We start from the raw sequence: 20,918 nt of genomic DNA, 5'->3' as shown, positions 1-20,918 counted from the left end.
CGCGGCCTGTGGGATCCTCCCGGACCGGGGCACGAACCCGTGTCCCCTGCATCGGCAGGCGGACTCCCAACCACTGCGCCACCAGGGAAGCCCCATTATGAATTTTTGAATGGAGGGTGAGTTACGTGCTGGGCAGAGCTGCAGCAGGCCTCTCCTGGCCTGTGCCAGGACCTTTCATCTGTCCTGAACTGTGCTCCAGGCTTGTGCTGCCGGCCTGCACTGTCTGCCACGTGAGAAACAGCCGTGTGAAATTTACTGTTTCAGCCGTGCCTGTGGGATGTGCTTATTCACATCATGTGTTCTCTCCTTATTAAGTCCGTCAAGACCCTTTTTCCCCGGTCTTCTGTAATGAATGGTTATATTTCTGAGCAACTGATTTGTTTTTATCTTACCTAACCTGTACATTTAATAATTCTTTCTTTGCATCAGCTCATTGGAAGTTCAAGGTCCGTTTTGCAGATCACCTCTAGAAAAGTGTGTAAAACAGTTCTGTCCAGTAGAAATAGAATGTGACCCACGTACATAACTTAAAATTTTCTAGTAGCCACGTTAAGAATATAAAAAGGGAAAAAAAACAGTGAAAAATAATTTAATCCAATGTGTCTAAAATTACCACTTCAGTATTTCATCAGTAGAAAAATGATTACATTCTCCTTTTTTGGACAAAGTCCCTGACTTCACTTGTCGCTGTGGACTAGCCGTGTCCAAGTGCTGTGCAGCTCTGGGATGGAGTGTGCGGGACAGAGCGGAATCGGCTTCCAGTGGTACCAGAGTACCAGCCTTCCCTTGGATTTCTTTTCTCCACCCATATTTTCCCTTCTTCTTAATGTTCTCACCTGTGCAAACACCGAGAGATGAAAGCCAAGTATCCTTATGAGCCATCTTGAATGGTCCATTTTGAAACAAGAGATAGATGTTTTCCTCAGAACTTATGAAAGGCCGGATGGAGGCGCACACCCAGGCACGCTTGCTTGCAGAATGCCGGGGGAGGGAAGGGCATGTCTTTGCTATTTCCCTCCTTTTGAGCAGGGCCAGGCCGCTGATTAGCGCCTGGGCAGAGCTTGAGCCTACACATCTTAATTTATTCATTTTTCTTGGAGAGATTCAGAGAACGAGGGAGAGACTGTGGTGAAAACCGGGGCCTCCCACAATGAGATCATTTGAAGAATGTTGTTTTTCCCTTTAAGGCTCTAAGAGAGGATTTCGGGTTTTTTAGCGATTGTCCTAGATTGGCTGGTGGTGTCCCAGATTTCTCTCCCGGTGAGCTGACAGTTGAGGAGTTTAATTCAAAGCACCTGAGTCGATTGAAGGACTCCCACCCATCGCTTCACTGTCCTTGCTAGAAAGCTTCCTTCCCACAGGGCCATTACGTGAGCACAGACCAGGGGGAAGGAGCCTGCATTTTGGACTTTCTGTAAATTTGATATACATGTTGTCATGGGAAAACGCAACTGTTTTCTTCCCGGGTAGAGAAAAACCTGGTTCTTTCCTTAGTCCTTCCTCATGTACAAATCCATCTCGGTACAAATCACATCAAATCTAGATGGTCTGCTGCCCTCACCCCCAGCCCCCCATACACAGTGTAGATACTTATAAGGTTTCTGTGTGTGTTTAGAAGTTTCCAAAAGTCTGATTGCTCTCATTGACCTTGCTGCATATTTTTTTCTATTTTGTCTGTACCATTATGTTTGTAATCATTTGCTGTTATACTACAATAATAGGGTGAAGCAGAAAGAGACCACGACAGCAAGAAAATCAGGCTGGAGAAGGAAGTCAAATCGCAGTCATCACCCTCATCCTCCCACAAAGAATCTTCTAAATCAAAGTGAGTATAGAGATTAGGAACAGGCTGCGAAGGTGATCGAATCTTCCTGGATGGCAACACGGCAAAACGTTTTTCTTCTGTAGTCGAACAAGAGAATAGTGAACTCGTTTTGACGATATGCTAAGTTCTGTTTGTTTTCCTTCACGAGGACCTTAGAGGAATTAATGGTTCATTTGGCAGCAAACTTAGATTTATCAAAAGCACAAAAAGACTTGGCAAAAACAAGTGATTCGTGTCACCATGTAGGAACCAACAGAGATTTGAAAGAGAGAGAAGGGGTCAGATGTGAAGGGGGCAGAGAGGAGGTGGCAGCTGGGCCTGCCTGCTTGTCAGAGACAAGGTGCAGGTTGGGCAGCAGCTACTGCAGAGTGACTTGCTTGGGTAAAGGTAAGACCGTTGGCAGACTCCACAAGCTTAGTGACAAATTATACAACTTCATTTATTACTCACAGGTAGGACTGTAGTTTTCAAAGGCATCAAAAAAAGGGCTCTGAAATTTGGCCTTTCTACAAAAATGGATTTCATGGCTCTGTGATAGCTTTATCTTTTGTGTCAACAGCCATTTTGTCCTTATAACTCAACAACTAAGTTATACGGTTCATGTTTTGCCTTACCTTAGTTTTGCATGATGTTTCATTGCAGAACGCCCAAGCCCTCCTCTGAGCCCTCAAAGAAGGAAATGCTTCCCCCTTCACTTGTGTCATCCTCGTCCGCATCCTCCCAGAAGCCAGCCAAGCCTGCACAAAAGAGGTCAAGGCAGGAAGCAGACCCCAGTGGCCAGGACCCTCCCAAAAGTGCCAGTAGTACCAAGGGCAACCACAGAGACTCTTCTGTTTCCAAGCACAGAAAAGTAGAGGGGAAGGGCTCTGGAAGCTCTGCAGAACACAAAGTAAGGAGGAGGGGAGGCAGTAATGTATACAAGGGAATATGTTGGTGTGTCTTTACTTTAAATGCCCAGATAAGTTTTCTACAATGGTATTTCAGAGCTATTCATCACTTCTAATAATACAGTAATGAGTTATTTGTGCTTAAAGCTCTACTTTTCAGAGGGAGAGTAAAAGATAGTTCATAATTACCTGAAAATTTAGGTGGCAGTTTATTCTTCTTAAAGTGGTTCAGAGGTGAAAAATCAGAATAGATTTTTGTGTTAATTTTCTATCAGGTGTTTTGCAGTAAAACATGATTACCCTGGTTAGTTCTTGGTTTGGATGTTTGATCTCAAATACTTTCATTACTAGGGATAATGAGGGAAAAAGTATCCACTTTCTTGAATACAGATTCCTTCCTTCCTGTTAACCTGGGGTAGGTGAGTGTGTGTGTGTATGTATTGCTTAAGAGAAAATGTTAAATTTGGCTTTGTTGATAATCTGTTCTCTTGGGCATTCTTGTTTTATGGCTTTTCTGTGCCCCCAATACAATCCAACCTACAGTTTCAGTTGAATCTAGCTGAGAAAAGTGCTTGACCAAGCTAGAGTGTGCAGCGTTTGAGTTCCTTGCTTTTGAACTATTTTGGGCTAATTTAGAGAGACGGTACAGTTAGGCCAATGGTCTTAAATGTAACAGGGTGATCGGTATGATGATCTTTTTTAAGGGATCTTCTGGAGATACTGCAAATCGTTTTCCAGTGCCTTCTTTGCCAAATGGTAACTCCAAGCCGGGGAAGCCTCACATGAAGTTGGACAAGTAAGACTTTGGATGCTGCTGCTTCTCTCTTCTCCCTCCCCCTCCTCCCGCCTCCTCCTTGCCCTGCCTCTCCTCCCATTCTCGTCCCCCTCCAGTTGTCTTAAGTCATCTTGCCCCAGTCCAGTACTTTCAAGTTCCTGTGACCCACCCCTGGTCTTTTCTTCTCTTTCAGACAACAAGCAGATTTTCACATGAAGGAGGCCAAAAGGTTGAAGGACAAAGCAGAATTAGTGGTCAGTCTTGGCTCTTTCTCCCTTTGGTGGAATGGTTTCTGATCAAACACTTGCCGTCTCGTTCCAAATCACTAACTGTGGCTTGGGGGCGGGATGGTGGGTAGGGCTGCGGGGGCCTGACGTTGGCCGCAGGGTCAGCAGGGTCGGAATGAGCGAGGGCTGAGGGGTTCCTAGGGAAGCGACACTGTGTTGACTTCGCTGATTCCGTCTGATCATGGGCAGATAGACAAAGTACTAGTTTCACGTTTTATATCTAAATGAATGAAAGTTGATCTACCTGGTAGTGTTTTATTTAATATACATGAGGGCTTCCTTGTCCCACTGAATCAGTTCTTTGGATGTGAAAAACAACTCTGGCTTATTGAAAGCTGGTCGATTTGTGGTCACCCCAAAACATTTCAAAAAGTGAGGTAGCCTGTTTGCATTCCAAAATTATCTTAACGCCCTGTTCACTGTTAGAGGCTAACAGTGAACAGTGGACCAGTACCATCAGATGAAATTTTAAGGTGAAGGTGATGATTGCACTGATGGTAAACATGCCTTAAAGAAACGAACTCTCTTTACCTGGTGGCTGTTGGACTTTTTGGAAGGTGGTAGTTTTGTTAATTGCATACATAAATAATGCTTTTGTTTCTCTGCTGCAGTATAGTTATATAATGCTTGCCCTTTGTCATATTTAAGCATCTAAGACTCTGGGGCCTTTATTTGCTTGGTGTATGCCCCACACCTAAACCCCTGCAGTTACCGTATGTTGAACTTTGTACCACAAGAGAACAGCATCGGTTGCCTTGATTCTGCCACAGGCAAACCTAACCACAGACTCTGGAGGTCCACGGGGATTGAATCAGATCAGTCCATGGTGGCCTCAAAATCCTAGCCCAGTGTTCTTCAACCCCAGTCTGTAGCCTGGCATCTGTTGTCAGGCTGGGAAGGGCTGGGCCGAGACCCTTTTATCAGGTCCCCGTTCATTGGAGTAAAATGTTGACTGAGTCCTTACCATGCTGGATGCTGTAGGACAGTCAAAGACAAATTAGACACTATCTCTCAAGTGACCCTGTACCAGCATTGACCTGAGTCAAATTAAGATGCCTCAGATAGCACCAAACAGTGGTATCTTTCTAACCTCTTCCTTTCAGTTCTCCAAGGCTGGTACTAGAACTGTATGAATCTTTTGATTTTTGAGAAAGAGTAAATATTCAGTACTTTGTCAGCCAGTTATCAAAAACTTATCTTGACCCTGGGCACTAGATTCCTTCATTATTCCAACAAGATTAATACTCCAGGGAACTTTGTTTTTGTGTTGCTTTTAATCTGTGCATATGCACATCTTCTTTCTCCCTTCCTATGGCTATTGCATCCCATTTTAATAAGTAATGTTAGCTCATTCCTCTCTCAAAATATGCCAGTTTGGACAGAAACCTGAATGGCCAGCCTCTTCACAGTATTCTCCTTTACTTGCACAATGTCTCACGAATGACCATCTTGCATTCCAGATAGCGAGTGCACAACTGAATATAGAGTAGTGTATTTCACCTCTATTTTTATTTTACTTACTGTTAAGGAAATTAGAACTCTACTAGTTTAACCCTGTCTCAGGAGATACATAGAGTTATCACAGGAATATTTTCATTATTAACTTTACAAAATACTTAAGGAAGTGGATACTGGCAAATTGCTTTAGTATAGTTTCCTTTGTTTCTACCCTAAGGCCAATATAAATTTTGGAAATCCCATGAAGGAGATGGTATTGAATAAGTAAACTTGAAGAGTTAAATTCGCACCAGTGAAGCAAACCAATAAGGCCCTATACTGTTGATTATTTGGGACATGCTGGTTTGATTTTTATTCTTTCTGTCACTAATTTTCTGAGCCTGGGTTCTCTAGAAAAAATACTTTTAAAGCAAGTTTTTTTTTGTTTTGGCCATGCCGCATGGCATATGGGATCTTAGTTCCCTGACCAGGGATCAAACCCATGCCCCCTGCATTGGGAGCACAGAGTCTTAACCACTGGACTGCCAGGGAAGTCCCTCAAGTTATTTTTTTTTAAATTTTATTTATTTTTTTTTGCGGTACGCAGGCCTCTCACTGTTGTGGCCTCTCCCATTGTGGAGCACAGGGTCCGGACGCGCAGGCTCAGCAGCCATGGCTCACGGGCCCAGCCGCTCCGCGGCATGTGGGATCTTCCCGTACCGGGGCACGAACCCGTGTCCCCTGCATTGGCAGGTGGACTCTCAACCACTGCACCACCAGGGAAGCCCCCCCTCAAGTTATTTTTAAAAATTAAAATTAGTAGCCATCTTTCTTTGCCAAACCTTCTTTCTTTGCTGATGTGTCACCATCTCCTTACACTCCACTTGCACCTTTATGGTTTTCATTCATTCTTTTTGAACATATCAAAGTAGAGACATTAGCAGAAACTACAACCTTGCAAATGTCGTGTTGATCAGTTGCTCTTACAATGTGTGCTGCATATGACGTCTCATATGTAGTGAGACTTGGCACAGTCTGGGTCGAGTTGGCTGAATTCCACCAAGTGAGAAGAGTGTAAGTGACAAAATATGTATTTGGGGTTAGATGACCACCAATATCTGATTGCATTCATATTTCTACATTCCTGTTAAGGGACTCTGAAATTGTATCCCTATTGGCCCAGGGGATAGCCTTGTGCCCTTAACCCAGACTCCCAGAGGAGATGACCTGTTGTGCTCTAAAATACATAAAAAGATTATTGTTCGACATGAAATCTAAGATGCTTGTAAACCATAACAGTTTTTACTTATTATAAGATAAACTTCAGCACGTACAAAGAAACTGTGTCTGCATTATTCTAGTTGTGTAGAATAACCTATTTGCCAGGAAAATCATATGATGGGTAATTGCACACTAGTAACAAGGGGACCATGTACTGAGTGCCTTAGTTTGAATATGTACTTTAATAAGGTTTTGAGAGTATAGTCTTATTACAAGATTGTTGTCTCTTTCCTACTGAATTTTTTGTAAAAGAAAATTCTCAGTAGGTCAGAGCTGACGGGCTTTGGTTATTATATTGAGTTTGTTTGTTCTCACACTTCTCCCTAGCCATAGTTAAATTAAGACAGTGGAGGGAAGTTTCTGTAAAGAATGTGTGTGAGAAACTAAGTAAAAGTCCGTGCTAGGCTTAACAGTGACCCTGTTCTTCGCGCACAGACGGACAAGGTTGGGAAGGCTTTTAAGTACCTGGAAGCTGCCTTGTCCTTTATTGAGTGTGGTATTGCCATGGAATTGGAAAGCCCAGCGTCCAAGTCGGCTTGCTCCATCTATGCAGAAACCCTAGACCTCATCAAGTAAGTGCAGACTCATTTTGCCTTCCTTTTAAGTACTTCTCTGTCCTTACCTTTATTGCTTTAATCCATTTGAACTTTGGTCTCAAGACAGCTTAACAAAGGGGAGTCTTTAAAAAAGTTACTGATCCAGAAACTTTTTTTTTTTTTTGTCATGAACTAAAAATGTATTCCAGATGAAGTGCTAGAGCAGAACAACTGGGTTGGGCTGCATCATTTTGCCAAGTGCACGGTGAAATGCCAAACCCTTCAGGGAGAGGGTTGGTTTTTCCAGTTTTACTTTCTTATCAGATGCCCTCTCATCTCAGCTGAAGCTCTCGTCTTTGTTTATTACCTGCATTTCAGGAGGGGACTCAGTAAGGATACAAGTCTACTTGGTTTCAAGCAGGTGGACAGGTCAGAGAAAAGGCATGTCCTCGCCTAATTTTCTGAATGGCCTGAATTGTTGCTAAGGCCTCATTTTTATTCTGCGTTGCTGTCATGTCTTCACATCTTAAGCAAAAATCAATATAAAACCAAGACAAACATAATAAGATATCTTTGTGTCTGGGATTTTCTGACTGCCTTTTTTTAACCTGATGTACGTTTGTATTTTCCTATAGATTCATAATGTCATTAAAATCCTTCTCGGATGCCACAACACCAACACAGGAGAAAATATTTGCTGTTTTATGGTGTGTATTTTTTTCTTTGTCTAAATAGCAAATTACACCTGCTTTTGCATATCTGTTTTCTTAAAGTGAAAATGATCATGAAAAGCGAATCACTACCAGAAAGTGGTAGGATGTGTGGTCAAGGGGTTAATCCCACTGATGGTTAATCATTATGACTTAAATTATATCCTTGTATATTTGTGTTGTTTCACCAGTATTTACTTCTGACGCTAGTGTGGACAGTGCAGTGAGATTCTCGATATTCTTTCTCGCGTCGATGAGGAAAACCCAGTATGTTCATTAGGGTGAACATTAGGGAAAAGGTTAGGTGGCTTGCTCTCTGTAGTAGTGATCCTCATGAATCGGAGCTAATACTTCACTTCAGCTTATGTTTATGTTCACAGCATGCGTTGCCAGTCCATTTTGAACATGGCTATGTTTCGTTGTAAAAAAGATATAGCAATAAAGTATTCCCGTACTCTTAACGAACACTTCTTCAAGACTTCTTCCAAAGTTGCCCAGGCACCTTCTCCATGCATCGCAAGGTAATGATCAGTCTAATTTAAATAACTTCCAAAATTAAGTTCTTTCTTTCTTTACCTCTTGCTGTGACTTTGTTTCAAAAATTGTTTACATCCATGTGCTGATTTGCTCGGTCAACTGAAATCATTAGCACATTTCTACCTTTTTGAGGAATAGTTAGAAATCAGGGTGTTTGCTGGTTGGGCAACATAAAAAGATAACTACAGAGAATCTAGGGTCCAGATTTTAGAGCTTTGAGGATATTTGGATATGCCCAACGATGCAAAACAGGCAGAGCCGGCGGAACCAGAGCCAAGGTCCTTTCTCCTTCTATGCAGCATGCTGTCTTAGCATTTCAGTAAACAAGAACTTTCCAGAACCAATTCCCTCCTACCTTCTCCAGGGTCTGTAACAGTGATATTAAGAATCAAAACAGCTATCTCTAGCTAAATTTTTCCCCCCACTTTGTGAACTGAAATTGCTCATCTGTTCCATAAGCTGTCGAAAAACAGTCCTTGTGCGGGTGTTTTTAAGATGAAGATAGAATAGAATTTTCTTCCCTTTGGTACTTGCCTAGTATTTTTTTTAAATTTGGTCGTATTCCTTGAAAAGCTCCCAGTTCTGACGGGTTTTGCTATTTTAAGAACATCACCTAGAAGATTGCCCCATTTCCAGTACATTCAAAAGAACAGATTCCCATATGGCCTCTCTTAAAAAAAGAAAGTCCTGATTGAGAAGCAACTTCTTTACCTCTGAAAATTTTCATGACTTCTACCTCTGAGATATTCTAAGTTAATGGGTTGTCAGTCACATGATTTTAGATCACTCCTTCACCATTTGTCTAGCACCTTCCTTGTACCAAACCTTGTTTCAGGCGCAGGGAAGCAGCAGTAAACAAAGCAGACAGGAATTGCCGCCCTCGGGCAGCTTCTGCTCTAGTTCTTCAAAATGAACTTTCTGCTGGGGACGCTTAGGATCCATTAGAGTTCATGAAGCCCAAGGGCAGATGTAACTATGTGATGAGGCCACTGCTGCTGACCCATCTTTCCATGTCATATCCATCACTTCTTAACGTCTGAGTGACTTCACTTGTGTTTCTCCTTTGATCTGCATCAAGGCACTTGTGAACTTGCAGGTGCAGGTGGACAGTCACTAGGAGAACACAGAGCACAGTGTGAGTCCCCTGATGCCCAGTCTCCTCATGGGCTGCCCTCTGTTCAGTCAGTTATGGGCTCAGCAGGTGTTTTATCCAGAGCACCTCCTATGCTAAGGGCTAGAAATGCAGAGATTAGGAAGAGATGGTCCCTGCCTTCGAGGTGCTTGTGAGGCAGGAAAAGGAATAGACAGAAAAGTATAATGAGGTGTGATAAATGCAAAGAGACAAGTTCAGGTGGTGACAGAAAGGAAGCTGTGATGTATCCCCAGTGTCTGGAGGAGCGCTACGTGCAGAGTAGGAGCTCAGTGATGTTTACTGAGTGGATGAGAGAATGAATATATCGGAGATGAGGACCATCTTCTCAGGGGAAGTATTGTCTTCCTAGGAGAAGTTGGAATAGGGCTTGGGGAGAGAAGGGATTCCAGGCAAGGGAGTAAAATATGTAAAGGGCCTAGGAAATACACTTGGAATACAGATTTGCCCACCTGATTGTATGTCCAGTGAAGAACACCTTATGTCTCTCCAGTTACTTTTTCCATTTGGAGGGCCCCATCCCACTGTGTTTTATGAAATAAATGTCCAGAATACTGAAGGGGAAGAGTGCCTTTCTGACCTTGTAGAAGTGATTTTAGAAGTGATTGTCATTTTGGCAAGTACACACTAAAGCCTTGTGACTTGGACTGCAGTTCCAGAAACAGGGGATCTGGGAGTTCAGGTGATTAACCAGTTCTCTTTTCTTCCACCTTCCAGAAGCACAGGCACACCATCCCCCCTCTCTCCAATGCCTTCTCCAGCCAGCTCCATAGGATCCCAGTCAAGTGCTGGTAGTGTGGGGAGCGGGGGGATGCCGGCCACCATCAGCACCCCCGTCACCATCCAAAACATGACATCTTCCTATGTCACCATTACTTCCCATGTCCTTACCGCCTTTGATCTTTGGGAACAGGCTGAGGTCCTTACCAGGAAGAATAAAGGTAAATGGTTCTGTCGTGGTTATTACTGGGCCATGGGGATTGGGAGGGGAATAACATTGTATTTTCTGTTCAGTGTTTTGGCCTTTTTTTTTTTTCTTTTTTAAAATTAAAGTATAGTTGATTTACAATGTGTTAATTTCTGCTGTACAGCAAAGTGATTCAGTTACACACATAAATACATTCTTTTTCATATTCTTTTCCATTATGGTTTATGACAGGATATTGAATATAGTTCCCTGTGCTATACAGTAGGACCCTGTTGTGTATCCATTCTGTATGTAATAGTTTGCATCAACTAACCCCAAACTCCCAGTCCATCCCTCTCCCACCTCCCCTACCCCTTGGCAACCACAAGTCTGTTTGGTTTGTAGATAGGTTCATTTGTTCCACATTTTAGATTCCACATATAAGCGATATCATATAGTGTTTGTCTTTCTCTGTCTGACCTTACTTCACTTAATATGATAATTTCTAAGTCCATCCATGTTGCTGCAAATGGCATTGTTTCATTCTTTTTCATGGCTGAATAGTATTCCATTTTCACCTGTCAGTGGACATTTAGGTTGTTTCCATGTCATGGCTATTGTGAATAGTGCTGCTGTGAACATAGGGGTGCATGTATCTTTTTGAGTTAAAGTTTTGTCCGGATATGTGCCCAGGAGTGGGATTGCTGGATCATATGGTAGTTCTATTTTTAGCTTTCTGAGGAACCTCCATACTGTTTTCCATAGTGGCTGCACCAACTCACATTCCCACCATCTGTTCAGTGTTTTGAAGAAAAGGAAGTGTGCAGCTGTTTACTCTTCTCACATTTTCTCCATGCTGTCACAATTCTTTCTTGAGCTCTGTGGCATGGAGATAGATTTCTGTGACTAGATCTTAGCAAAATTAAACCAGAAGTGGCTTTAGCACCTTGCCCCTTTGTAAGTTTTGGTATCGTTATTTCGCCCTGAACTGAAGTGCTAGCAAAAGCGCTAAGCAAATGCAGATGGAAAGTCATTGGCTGTCCCCAGGCACAACACATTTGAGATGGGAGGTAGCATGACCTAAAATACTGCATTTATTCTTCACCCCAGAAATGTAAAATGGATGGAGCACCTGATGGCTGAGGAAGAAAAAAGCAGCTGAAACTACGAATACGTATTTGTTTCATAATCACTAACTTTAAGCCAGTAGTTCTCTAATTTACGGGTCTTCATAAGATGTACTGTACAATGCTCAGTTGTTACGTCTTTCAAAGACATCAGGTTCATCTGTTTACCAAGCTAGAAACATAGTATGTAGTTTCACTTTTTTAAATGCAATAGCTGTGCGGAAATTTTTTTATCATTAACACTTGAAGTAATAAAATAGGCTTCATTTATTAATAAATGTTTCATTTGATTTATTTTTATATTATAGTTCCATTTGTGAGGCTTGTGACTTTTGTTTATCATCTATAATTTCTACACTTGTAAGGCTTAAAAGGAAGCAAACAAGTTAAAAAAAAATTGCAAATAACATTTGTCCCTTCAGTCTTCACTTGGTTGTGTAATTGTATTTTTTTTTTTTTTTTTTTTGCGGTACGCGGGCCTTTCCCGTTGCGGAGCACAGGCTCCGGACGCGCAGGCTCAGCGGCCATGGCTCACGGGCCCAGCCGCTCCGCGGCATGTGGGATCTTCCCGGACCGGGGCATGAACCCACGTCCCCTCCATCGGCAGGCGGACTCTCAACCACTGCGCCACCAGGGAAGCCCCTGTGTAATTGTTTTAATTCACTTTGCCTTTGCAGAAGTTTGGGTATCTTTGAAGTGCTATTGAGTCTCATCTGGGAAGAGTATGTAAATTTCGTTCTCCTTGCTTATTATATGGGTAGAATGGGGAAAAAAGGAAGACAAATTCTCATTAAATTCTGTGCATATTTCTGTTATGCTTTCTGTTTCTGTAGTTGGTTCTGAGGTGAATATGCCCTATTCTGTTTGGAAGAATGGCCTTTTTGTTATATAGCCAAAGACATTTAGTATTTTCTGGTTCCTTAAGGTGTTATTGTACCATTTTGTAAAAGGAATATTATTATTACTTATTAAAATTGTTTGGTAAATATTTTTGACAAATTACCTTCTGAAGCAGCCACAACTTAGAAAGATAATGTCAAAACTAAGGTGATTTTTTTTTTTTTTTTAAAAAAGACCCAGCCAAAATAAGGTGTGAATTTGTCATACTGTGAAATTAAAATTGGTAACAAAATGTATCCCCTTCCAATTTACTTTTTTGGGTTTTAGAGTAATTGAAAATTTTATTTTATTATATTTAAAATAATTTCTAAGTGTGAGCAGCAAGACTGAGTGTAGTTTCAGTTTTTATTTTCTGTGGACAGACTTGATAAACTGGAGACCCTGAAGCAGGATTACCCAAATTGTAGTGTCAGGATTTTAGCTGTACCAGAGGCCTTTATGTGCTACACATAATTTGTATAAAGTTTTATATGTGTAAATTGGGTGCATAAATAGTCTCTATTTTTCTAAGGGAATGCAATAAATGTAGCATCGTGAATAAATATAACTTTTATAATCCTTAAAAAAACACTGCGTTTATTGCTAGTTTTCAGTATATGTTAAGAAAGATGGTTAGCAACAGTATAGGAAATATGGCTTAGTAAATATTCTTGGGTCTTGTTTGTGAAGAAGGCCCTTGGAGAAATCCAAGGTTTAGGAGATGGTCAAGCATCTATTAGCGGAACTGCTTGGTGTGAGTGCTAGTGACCACTGAGCAAATGCTTATATGTAAATACCAGATGAAAGCCTTGACATGCTCTTTCCTGGCTATAGGGAAGAAGTCGGCCAGCTGGCTGTGGCCACTTACTTTCCTCAGAGCCTCTTCAAACCTTGTTTTCTTTCTTAGCAAACTAATGATGCTTTTTTTTTTTAACATGTTGAGTATTTTTGTTTATTTTCATTCATATGTCCATTGATCCAAAAGTATAAATTGAGTATTTTCCACTGTCAGCCACTGTGCCAGGCATTATGGAGTCAGCTCTGAAACAAACTTAGTTCCTCCCTTTTTAGACTAATGGAAGGATGTGGAGAGTTAGCAAACCATTACAGTAGATTGTGAAGTTTTTTTTTTCTTTTTTTGCTCTGCTAGATGACATACAGAATACTGTGGGGATGTAGTTTCTGGAGCCTTGCCTTTTTATGTTTTCACATTTATTTTGTGTGTGCACGTGTGTTTACATGTTGGGCTTGCTTTGTTTGCAGAATTCTTTGCTCAGCTCGGCACAGGTGTGTGCGCCCTGGCCCTTGACAGCAGTCTGATGGACCTGGTGCGCTATACAAGACAGGGCTTTCAGCGGCTGAAACAAGTAACCAAAACACCTTAATGGAGGCCCAGGTTGATCTGATGCCTTGGGAACTTTTTTGCACGTTGGAAGCCTCAAAACAGTCCAGACATTTGTCTCATCAGGATACCAAACTCGAGAAGAGAAGCACCATGAGATGGCCAGGACATTTGTTCACTGAAACTCAAGAACTATGGAATCATTGGTTGGACAGGATGGTTTTGTAGAAGCAGAAATGAGGAGGCTGGCCTCAGAGATGATCTTGCCTTTCCTTCCTAAAGGACAGAAGTGCAATGTAGCCTGAGTGGGCGTATGAATGGTCTAGAAACATTTCCGTCTTTTTTTAACCAGCAGGATGCAAATGAAATGAGGAGGAACAATTTCAACTCTGAAAGCAAATTCACATCATCTCAGTAGCCACATTAGTTCATTCCTAGAAGGAATTTTTTTTTTTTTTTTAAACAGTGAATTGTGGTGTAGGGTTTTGTGGGTGATTTTTTTTTTTTTCTTTTAAGTTTTGGGGGAAATATTTGTTTAATAAATTCTAATGGTCATCTATAAAACATAAGTTGTGAAGGACTCCACTGTACCCCACTTTCTGCCATTGAACAGTGGCTTTGATAATACCAGGTATTGTCCTAATTTATAAAATTGAAGGCAACCCACCCCCTGACCCCCCATTGCCTGGATACTGCACGTTCAACCCAGCTCTGATTTCTCCGTTACTGTGCTGGAAGGCGGCCCCATCGGGCCGGGGGAGAGAGGAGCTACAGCGCACAGGGAAGCCGTCTCCATCCCCATCCTCATCCCCATCTCCATGTACCACGGAGGACTGGGTGCTGCCGTTCCCACCCCCTGCTCCAGAGAAAGGCAGTCACACTGACTGTACTCTGCATTTTCTACTTTGGGGAAGAAGGAAACCAACATTTATCCGTGACCAGATGGTTGAAGTGCTTTTTAATTTTTGTTTAAGTAGAGCTGGAATTTGAGGTGCTGATCTGTGGTCTACAGTTATGCGGTAACTCATGTTGTCTACCAACTCAGAGTTTTGTCAGTGAACAAAGAAAAATGAAATCTACTTCTTAGAGAGGCTATATTTTTCTGCTACGAATTACTTTATATTTATAGCAAAACTAGACTTGGAGAGCCCTTGATTGTCTAGGGGAAATTAACTCCCTGAGAGGCTGTGGAGATTTGGGGTGGTTTATTAGACTTTCAAAAAAAAAAAAAAAGTCACCACATGCCTTCAGTCCAGAGTGTTCTCAATCAACTAGATGTGATTAGATTGAAGAGGAACTGTGGCCTTCCCATGAGTTGTTATTGCCAGATTCTGTACATGAAACCAAGTTTATTTTGAATGACCTAAAGTGGGGGAAAAAAAACCAAACAGAATTCCCACGTATCCATAAGCACAGATTTTTTTCATTGAAACTTTGAGGGTTATTATTGGAAGCATTATTTTGAGTGCAGTGTTTTTAGAAGCCAATTCTTTTTATCCCTTTTAGAAGTAGAATTTGCACATCTATTACAATTGAGGAGTGAGTGTTAACGCTACAACTGGTTTATTTTTCTGCCTTCATCCCATTCCGCCCCCTACGTGTTGTTTCCTACCAGGCATGTTTGACATTGTCATGTTTATTAGTGAAGAAGGGAGTACCATCGTTATTTATAATGAAGAGAGGTCTAAGGTCCATACGATGAATGTAAGAACTTTCTTGGTAATTGGTGACTATATAAAAGGGATGTGTAGCGGATGGGAGTGATGCTTATTTTTCGCAATATGAATTGTTTGTGTGAAGCTGTTCCTTCAGTGTCTTACAGTATCCAGCCTGTTCTTTGGTTATCACTAGCTAGGACAGAGGTCTTTTACTTCATGTTTAGGTTAAAGCGAGAGAATTACAACAGTAGTAATATCTGAGCATAAGAACTTGATGTGCCATCTTGATGGACTGATTTCGTTTACTGATGTTCTAAAGCAGAGCCATGGTCCTTTTTAAACTACTCGTTTAAAAAGCAGCCTGTTGTTAAATGAACAGTAATTGCCTGGTAGGTTGTCTGCTTGCGGCATTGTGTGTCCATCTCTTATATGTAGGAGACAGGACACCAGAAGCAGGCTTATGTGGTTACTTAACATCTTTTTTCCCCCTTACTCCCTTGGCCATTCCTGCTCCCTTCACCCCATCACTCCCCAATACAAGCCACCTGTCAGTTTGGAAGAGTGTGTTCTTGAGGACAGGTTCTGATCTATGCAGACCGTGCTGAGTGTGTGTGTCTTGTCAGGAGCCACAGTGTCCCCTTGACTGAAGACATTTCCAAGTCAATTTCTCAGCCATTTCTAAAAGAGGTAATTGCTTTTTCAGTGGCCTTATTCTTTGTGTGTGTGTGTTTTTTCCCCTGACCTTTATATTAAGATTTTATTTGTCCCTTAAAAAACTAATGAGTTTACAGAGATCAGTTTGTACTGTTTTGATCATGGAATATTTCTGATTCTTACTGCAAAATGCATTTTACCTAAAAGAATTCTTAATGGCTACTTTTAAAGTAGAGTATGTAAAAGGGTAGTGGCTGATGAATCCTTAGTGTTCATAAGGTCTTTTCACTGTTACAGTTGTATATAGAAATCTAAAGGATTTTTAAATCATTTGCACTTTTCCACTGCATGCTTAAATTCCCAAAGGCAAAATTTGTACTGAGGTAGATAATTGAAAGGACTAGATTATAAAATCAAGCCTTTGAATATGTGAAGTTCTTATAACAACCGTAATAGTACACACTTCACAGTGAGACAAATACAAAACATCTTGAGTAAAAATGGAGTGTAAAAACCTTGCCTTTGGCACTACAGTTTCGTGTGTGTTTCTCTGTCTTTACTAGGAAATGGAAGAACACTGTTTTACTTTTAAAAATGTTGAATGTTTCTGTCCTTCCTGGAGGTAATTAAAATGTGAATCACTGAATTTAAGATTTTAGCTAGACTAAGGGCCCTGATAAACAATGATAAAACACTTCACTGAAATTTACCAAATTACAGAGTTAAGAATGTGAAAACGTCCTCCATATGCCAGCTGTGGTAGAAGAGCGGGAGGGTCCAGCTGGCATATTATCAGGACCAGAACTACAACAGGAGAATGACTTAGCTGATGCTATGATTTAATCACAATACTGAATGGGAAAAGCCTCTGATTTTTTTTTTTTTTTGAACAAAAGGACCTTTATTTTATAATCTGTTTTGACCAGAATGTTTAGCTATTTCCCCTAGACAAATTGGACCACACTTATCTCCCTTGTTCTATATCCTTTAATTCCTGGTCTTAGGATGTTTAGAAGCTAACAAACTACCCCTTTCTGGCTGAAAATTTGCCTTAATTGGTACCTTAAGTATTAACGTTAGTAGGATCAGGAGCTTACTATTTTTTTTTTTATGATTCCTGTTCAGTAATTTTTAGAAGCAAAAAGAAACCATTGTGCCCTCCAAAATGAATAAAACTCTTATCTCTGATATATGAAAGGAAATGTGTGTGTACATATACACACACACAGACACAGACTAAGAGGCTGGCTAAATTGGATATATTTATTGTGCCTTTGTTGACCACACCTAATTTTGGAATAATGCTGTATTCATTTTGCCATGGCTTTAAGAGATGTTAGGTGGGTCTTGCACCTTTTTCTCTTCCGCTTCATGAAGTTTGAGGTGTATTTGTGCATCTTTAGGTAAATGAATCAAATAAGGCTTGATTCCCTACCTCCCACACAGATTCTACTTTTTCTTAAGGATTTGTTTGCCCAGACACTACACAAAATCTGTGAAAAACTTTGCCACCTCATCTCTTACACTCTTTACCACTGATTAGCTGTATTTAAATCTTGCTAGAATATTTGGCCTTCTTTTAGAAACACAGATGTAGAGATTTCCTCATTGTGGTTGTGGAGGGGAGTCAGGATTATAGCGGTACTTGGTCCCTTTCTCTCTTGCTCTAGTGGTTGCCTCTTTTGTTTTTGGTCCTACTTAGGATTTGTGGATGCAGGTTTTTTTCCTATACTTTTGTCATTTTTTTTTGTGGGAGGTGGAGTGGCAGAATTACAAACATGGTGTTGGGGATTTTCCTTCAAACACTGCCAGTGGTATTTCTACCATATACACCTCAAATATCCAATCCAGTTGTGTCAGTCACCGAAAATCCGAGAACGAATTGTGACCACTGGCCATGCTCTTTAGTTCGTATTTATGAGGCGTTGTTGACAAGCACCCATCTACCACCTCTCTTAAGGTAGCTGTAAATTTCCTGTTGTCCTGGGGAAAGCCACCCTATTCTGTTCGCGGTGTGTTGGATATCAACACGTACTGTGCTGGGTAGAGAAGTGCCTGTATTTCTCTACCCAAGACGGCAGGAAGGAAACTTACAGCTCCCTGGGAGCCTAGATATTACTATATCGACCTGGAAGGACAAAGAAGTAAGACCGCTGACAGCGAGGCTGGCCGAGCTGCACTGGTCAGACCAGGCAGTGGCTGACCTAAGGAAGATAACTTGCTTTGCTTACAAGTAGCTGTTTAAGTGATGCTGAATACAGGCAGTATTAACTTTTGTTTAAGAACAAAAGGCAGTACTCGCCTTTTGTTCAGGCCATCAACGTGTATTGTTAAAATTACTGCACATCCCCTCCTCAGATACCAAGTATACACTGTTCATGTTGGTGTGTGTGTTTATACACGTGTGTCCCAAATCTTGTGTTGGTTTTTTTTTTTTTTTTCTTCTGAATGTGATCATATTTTGGATGATACCTGAGCAGGGTTGCCTTTTTTTATTTATTACCATTATATATTATATTATATTATATATTTTTTGCTTTCTTATAACTTTTAGAGGAAAGTCAAATCTTGGTATTATTAAAATTGTTTAAAAAAGAATAAATCGTCCAGTTGATAAATGAAGATCACTGGTCTGTCTCTAAAATAATATGAATTTTTCTTTAATTATTGTGTAATAATGTGCCAGCTATCTAGTCCACACAATGGTTTTGGATGTAGGATAGGGAAGCAGTGATGCGCTCGGTGGGAAGATGTGCAACACAGACAAGGGGGACTCCATGTGTTTTATCTACGTCAGCAATGGAACTGAAACTTGGGGCTTTTGTGAATAAAATTTAGCTGCCTTGTACAGTCCTTTGAAAGAGACATACGTGATCTGTGAGAATTATAGTTTTCTTTTTTTAGAAGAAAAATTTGCAAAAGATCTTTCCAAAGATACCGTGCCACAGATCTTTTGTTTATTGTTCTCTGTAATAAGGATTAATTGCTGTTTAAAAAACCATGTAATTGACTTGTTCGTCTTCAAATTCTTTACTTTTCACAAGAGGATGGAGCTGTAAAAAAAAAAAAAAAAATTAATAAAAATTTAGAGAAATCATTGGCGTGGAATCCATGCTTTCACTTTGCTTGAATAAAGTAATTCCTAAAATTGCTATATGTAATTACCACTTATAGCCAAGGAGAGTCTCACATGGAATAATTTGCCCTTATTCACAGTATGTATTTATTGTTGAAATGGGAAAGGGGCGGGCAGAGGGTAGCTCATCTTTCTGTTCAGTTTATTTTCAAGATCTCAGTCACTGCATTGGTGGTGCAGTGGTTAAGAATCCGCCTGCCAATGCAGGGGACATGGGTTCGAGCCCTGATCCGGGGAGATCTTCACATGCCACCGAGCAACTAAGCCTGTGCGGCACAACTGCTGAGCCTGTGCTCTAGAGCCCATGTGCCTAGAGCCTGTGCTCCGCAATTAGAGAAGCCACCGCAATGAGAAGCCTATGCACTGCAACGGAGGGTAGCCCCCGCTCTCGGCAACTAGAGAAAGCCAGCACGCAGCAATGAAGACCCAATGCAGCCATAAATAAATAATTAAAAAAAGAAGAGATCTCAATCACAAATTAGCCTAATACCACCAGTGTTGCTTATCTTAACATCAACTGCCAGGTGCAACAGTGACCAAATTTGCCTATTTTCAATCTGTTTGCTGGGTATGGGGAGACATATTTGTAGAATGTTGGTATGGGAAGAAATCTAAAGTCCATCTGGTTTCTCTTCCCTTTGCCACTCCAAAAGAAATGATACTCTGGGTGCTGAAAGATGACTTCCTAAATTTGAATCCTGGCTTTCTGGTTTGCTGTGTGACCATGGGCAAGTTACTTAACCTCTCTGGGTTTCTTTTCTCATAAACAGTTACAGCTTTGGTGTCTACCTAGTAAGGTACTGAGGATCACATTAGATGGTGTACAGAGTGTGTGCCTCTGCCATAAACACTCAAGACTGGTGACCTTTTTAGACTTCCTCCCTCCCCTCACTGCACCACAATAGCCCAACAGGTGACCCTCCAGTCTTTGAATACTGATAAAGATCTTGCTACCCACCTCTTCCTGATTCTTTTTGTTCTTCCTTACGTTAGGTTGACCTCTACTTATATCGGTCCTAATGAACAAACAGGGACCCGCCCTTGGCAAGCTCACAGTAGCGTTGACAAGCCAGCAATAACTGGGGTGAGCTTGCAGTGGCAGGTGCGGGAAAGGGAAAGTTTTAGTCCCGCTTAAGACTAAAGGGAAGGATTCAGGCAAGATGGCGGAAGAGTAAGACGCGGAGATCACCTTCCTCCTCACAGATACATCAGAAATACAGCTACACGTGGAACTTCTCCTATAGAACACCCACCGAACGCTGGCAGAAGACCTCAGACCTCACAAAAGGCAAGAAACTCCCCACGTACCTGGGTAGGGCAAAAGAAAAAAGAATAAACAGAGACAAAGACTAGGGACGGGACCTGCACCAGTGGGAGGGAGCCGTGAAGGAGGAAAGGTTCCCACACACTAGAAGCCCCTTCGCTGGTGGAGACTGCGGGTGGCGGAGGGGGAAGCTCCGGAGCCTCGGAGGAGAGCGCAGCAACAGGGTGTGGAGGGCAAAGCGGAGAGATTCCCGCACAGAGGATCGGTGCCCACCAGCACTCACCAGCCCGAGAGGCTTGTCTGCTCACCCGCCGGGGCGGGTGGGGCTGGGAGCTGAGCCTCGGGCTTCGGTAGGATCGCAGGGAGAGGTCTGGAGTTGGCAGAGTGAAAACAGCCTGAAGGGGTTAGTGCGCCACGGCTAGCCGGGAGGGAGTCCGGTTGAAGTCTGGAGCTGCCGAAGAGGCAAGAGACCTTTTCTTCCCTCTTTGCTTCCTGGTGCGCGAGGAGAGGGGTTTAAGCGCGCCGC

The 20,918-nt window shown here is 41.7% G+C and overlaps 1 protein-coding gene and 1 long non-coding RNA gene across 7 annotated transcripts in view; one reads left to right on the top strand and one right to left on the bottom strand.

Moving 5' to 3' along the window:
* AFF1 (ALF transcription elongation factor 1) overlaps positions 1-20,918 on the top strand; it is a 236,746-nt gene that overhangs the window by 203,371 nt on the left and 12,457 nt on the right. For 3 of the 6 annotated variants that reach the window (XM_028491878.2, XM_028491880.2, XM_024116859.3), the window contains 9 exons: positions 1,722-1,825; positions 2,468-2,714; positions 3,417-3,508; positions 3,681-3,741; positions 6,928-7,064; positions 7,664-7,735; positions 8,119-8,259; positions 10,143-10,366; positions 13,602-14,247. In XM_028491878.2, coding sequence (XP_028347679.1) covers positions 1,722-1,825; positions 2,468-2,714; positions 3,417-3,508; positions 3,681-3,741; positions 6,928-7,064; positions 7,664-7,735; positions 8,119-8,259; positions 10,143-10,366; positions 13,602-13,723 — 1,200 coding nt within the window. In that variant the 3' untranslated portion in view covers positions 13,724-14,247. Of the gene's footprint in view, positions 1-1,721; positions 1,826-2,467; positions 2,715-3,416; positions 3,509-3,680; positions 3,742-6,927; positions 7,065-7,663; positions 7,736-8,118; positions 8,260-10,142; positions 10,367-13,601; positions 14,248-20,918 lie in introns of those variants that run through there. The other 3 variants (XM_028491879.2, XM_028491877.2, XM_028491876.2) reach the window with 1 other exon arrangement.
* On the bottom strand, positions 16,865-20,910 carry LOC114486573 (uncharacterized). The gene is made up of 2 exons (XR_008617803.1): positions 20,318-20,910; positions 16,865-19,045 (listed from the first exon to the last, which is right to left on the bottom strand). It is a non-coding gene; the product is annotated as an uncharacterized lncRNA (long non-coding RNA).

The sequence above is a fragment of the Physeter macrocephalus genome, chromosome 7 (assembly GCF_002837175.3).
Source record: "Physeter macrocephalus isolate SW-GA chromosome 7, ASM283717v5, whole genome shotgun sequence".
Lineage (NCBI taxonomy): Eukaryota > Metazoa > Chordata > Mammalia > Artiodactyla > Physeteridae > Physeter > Physeter macrocephalus.
This window is presented reverse-complemented; position numbering and strand designations above follow the sequence as displayed.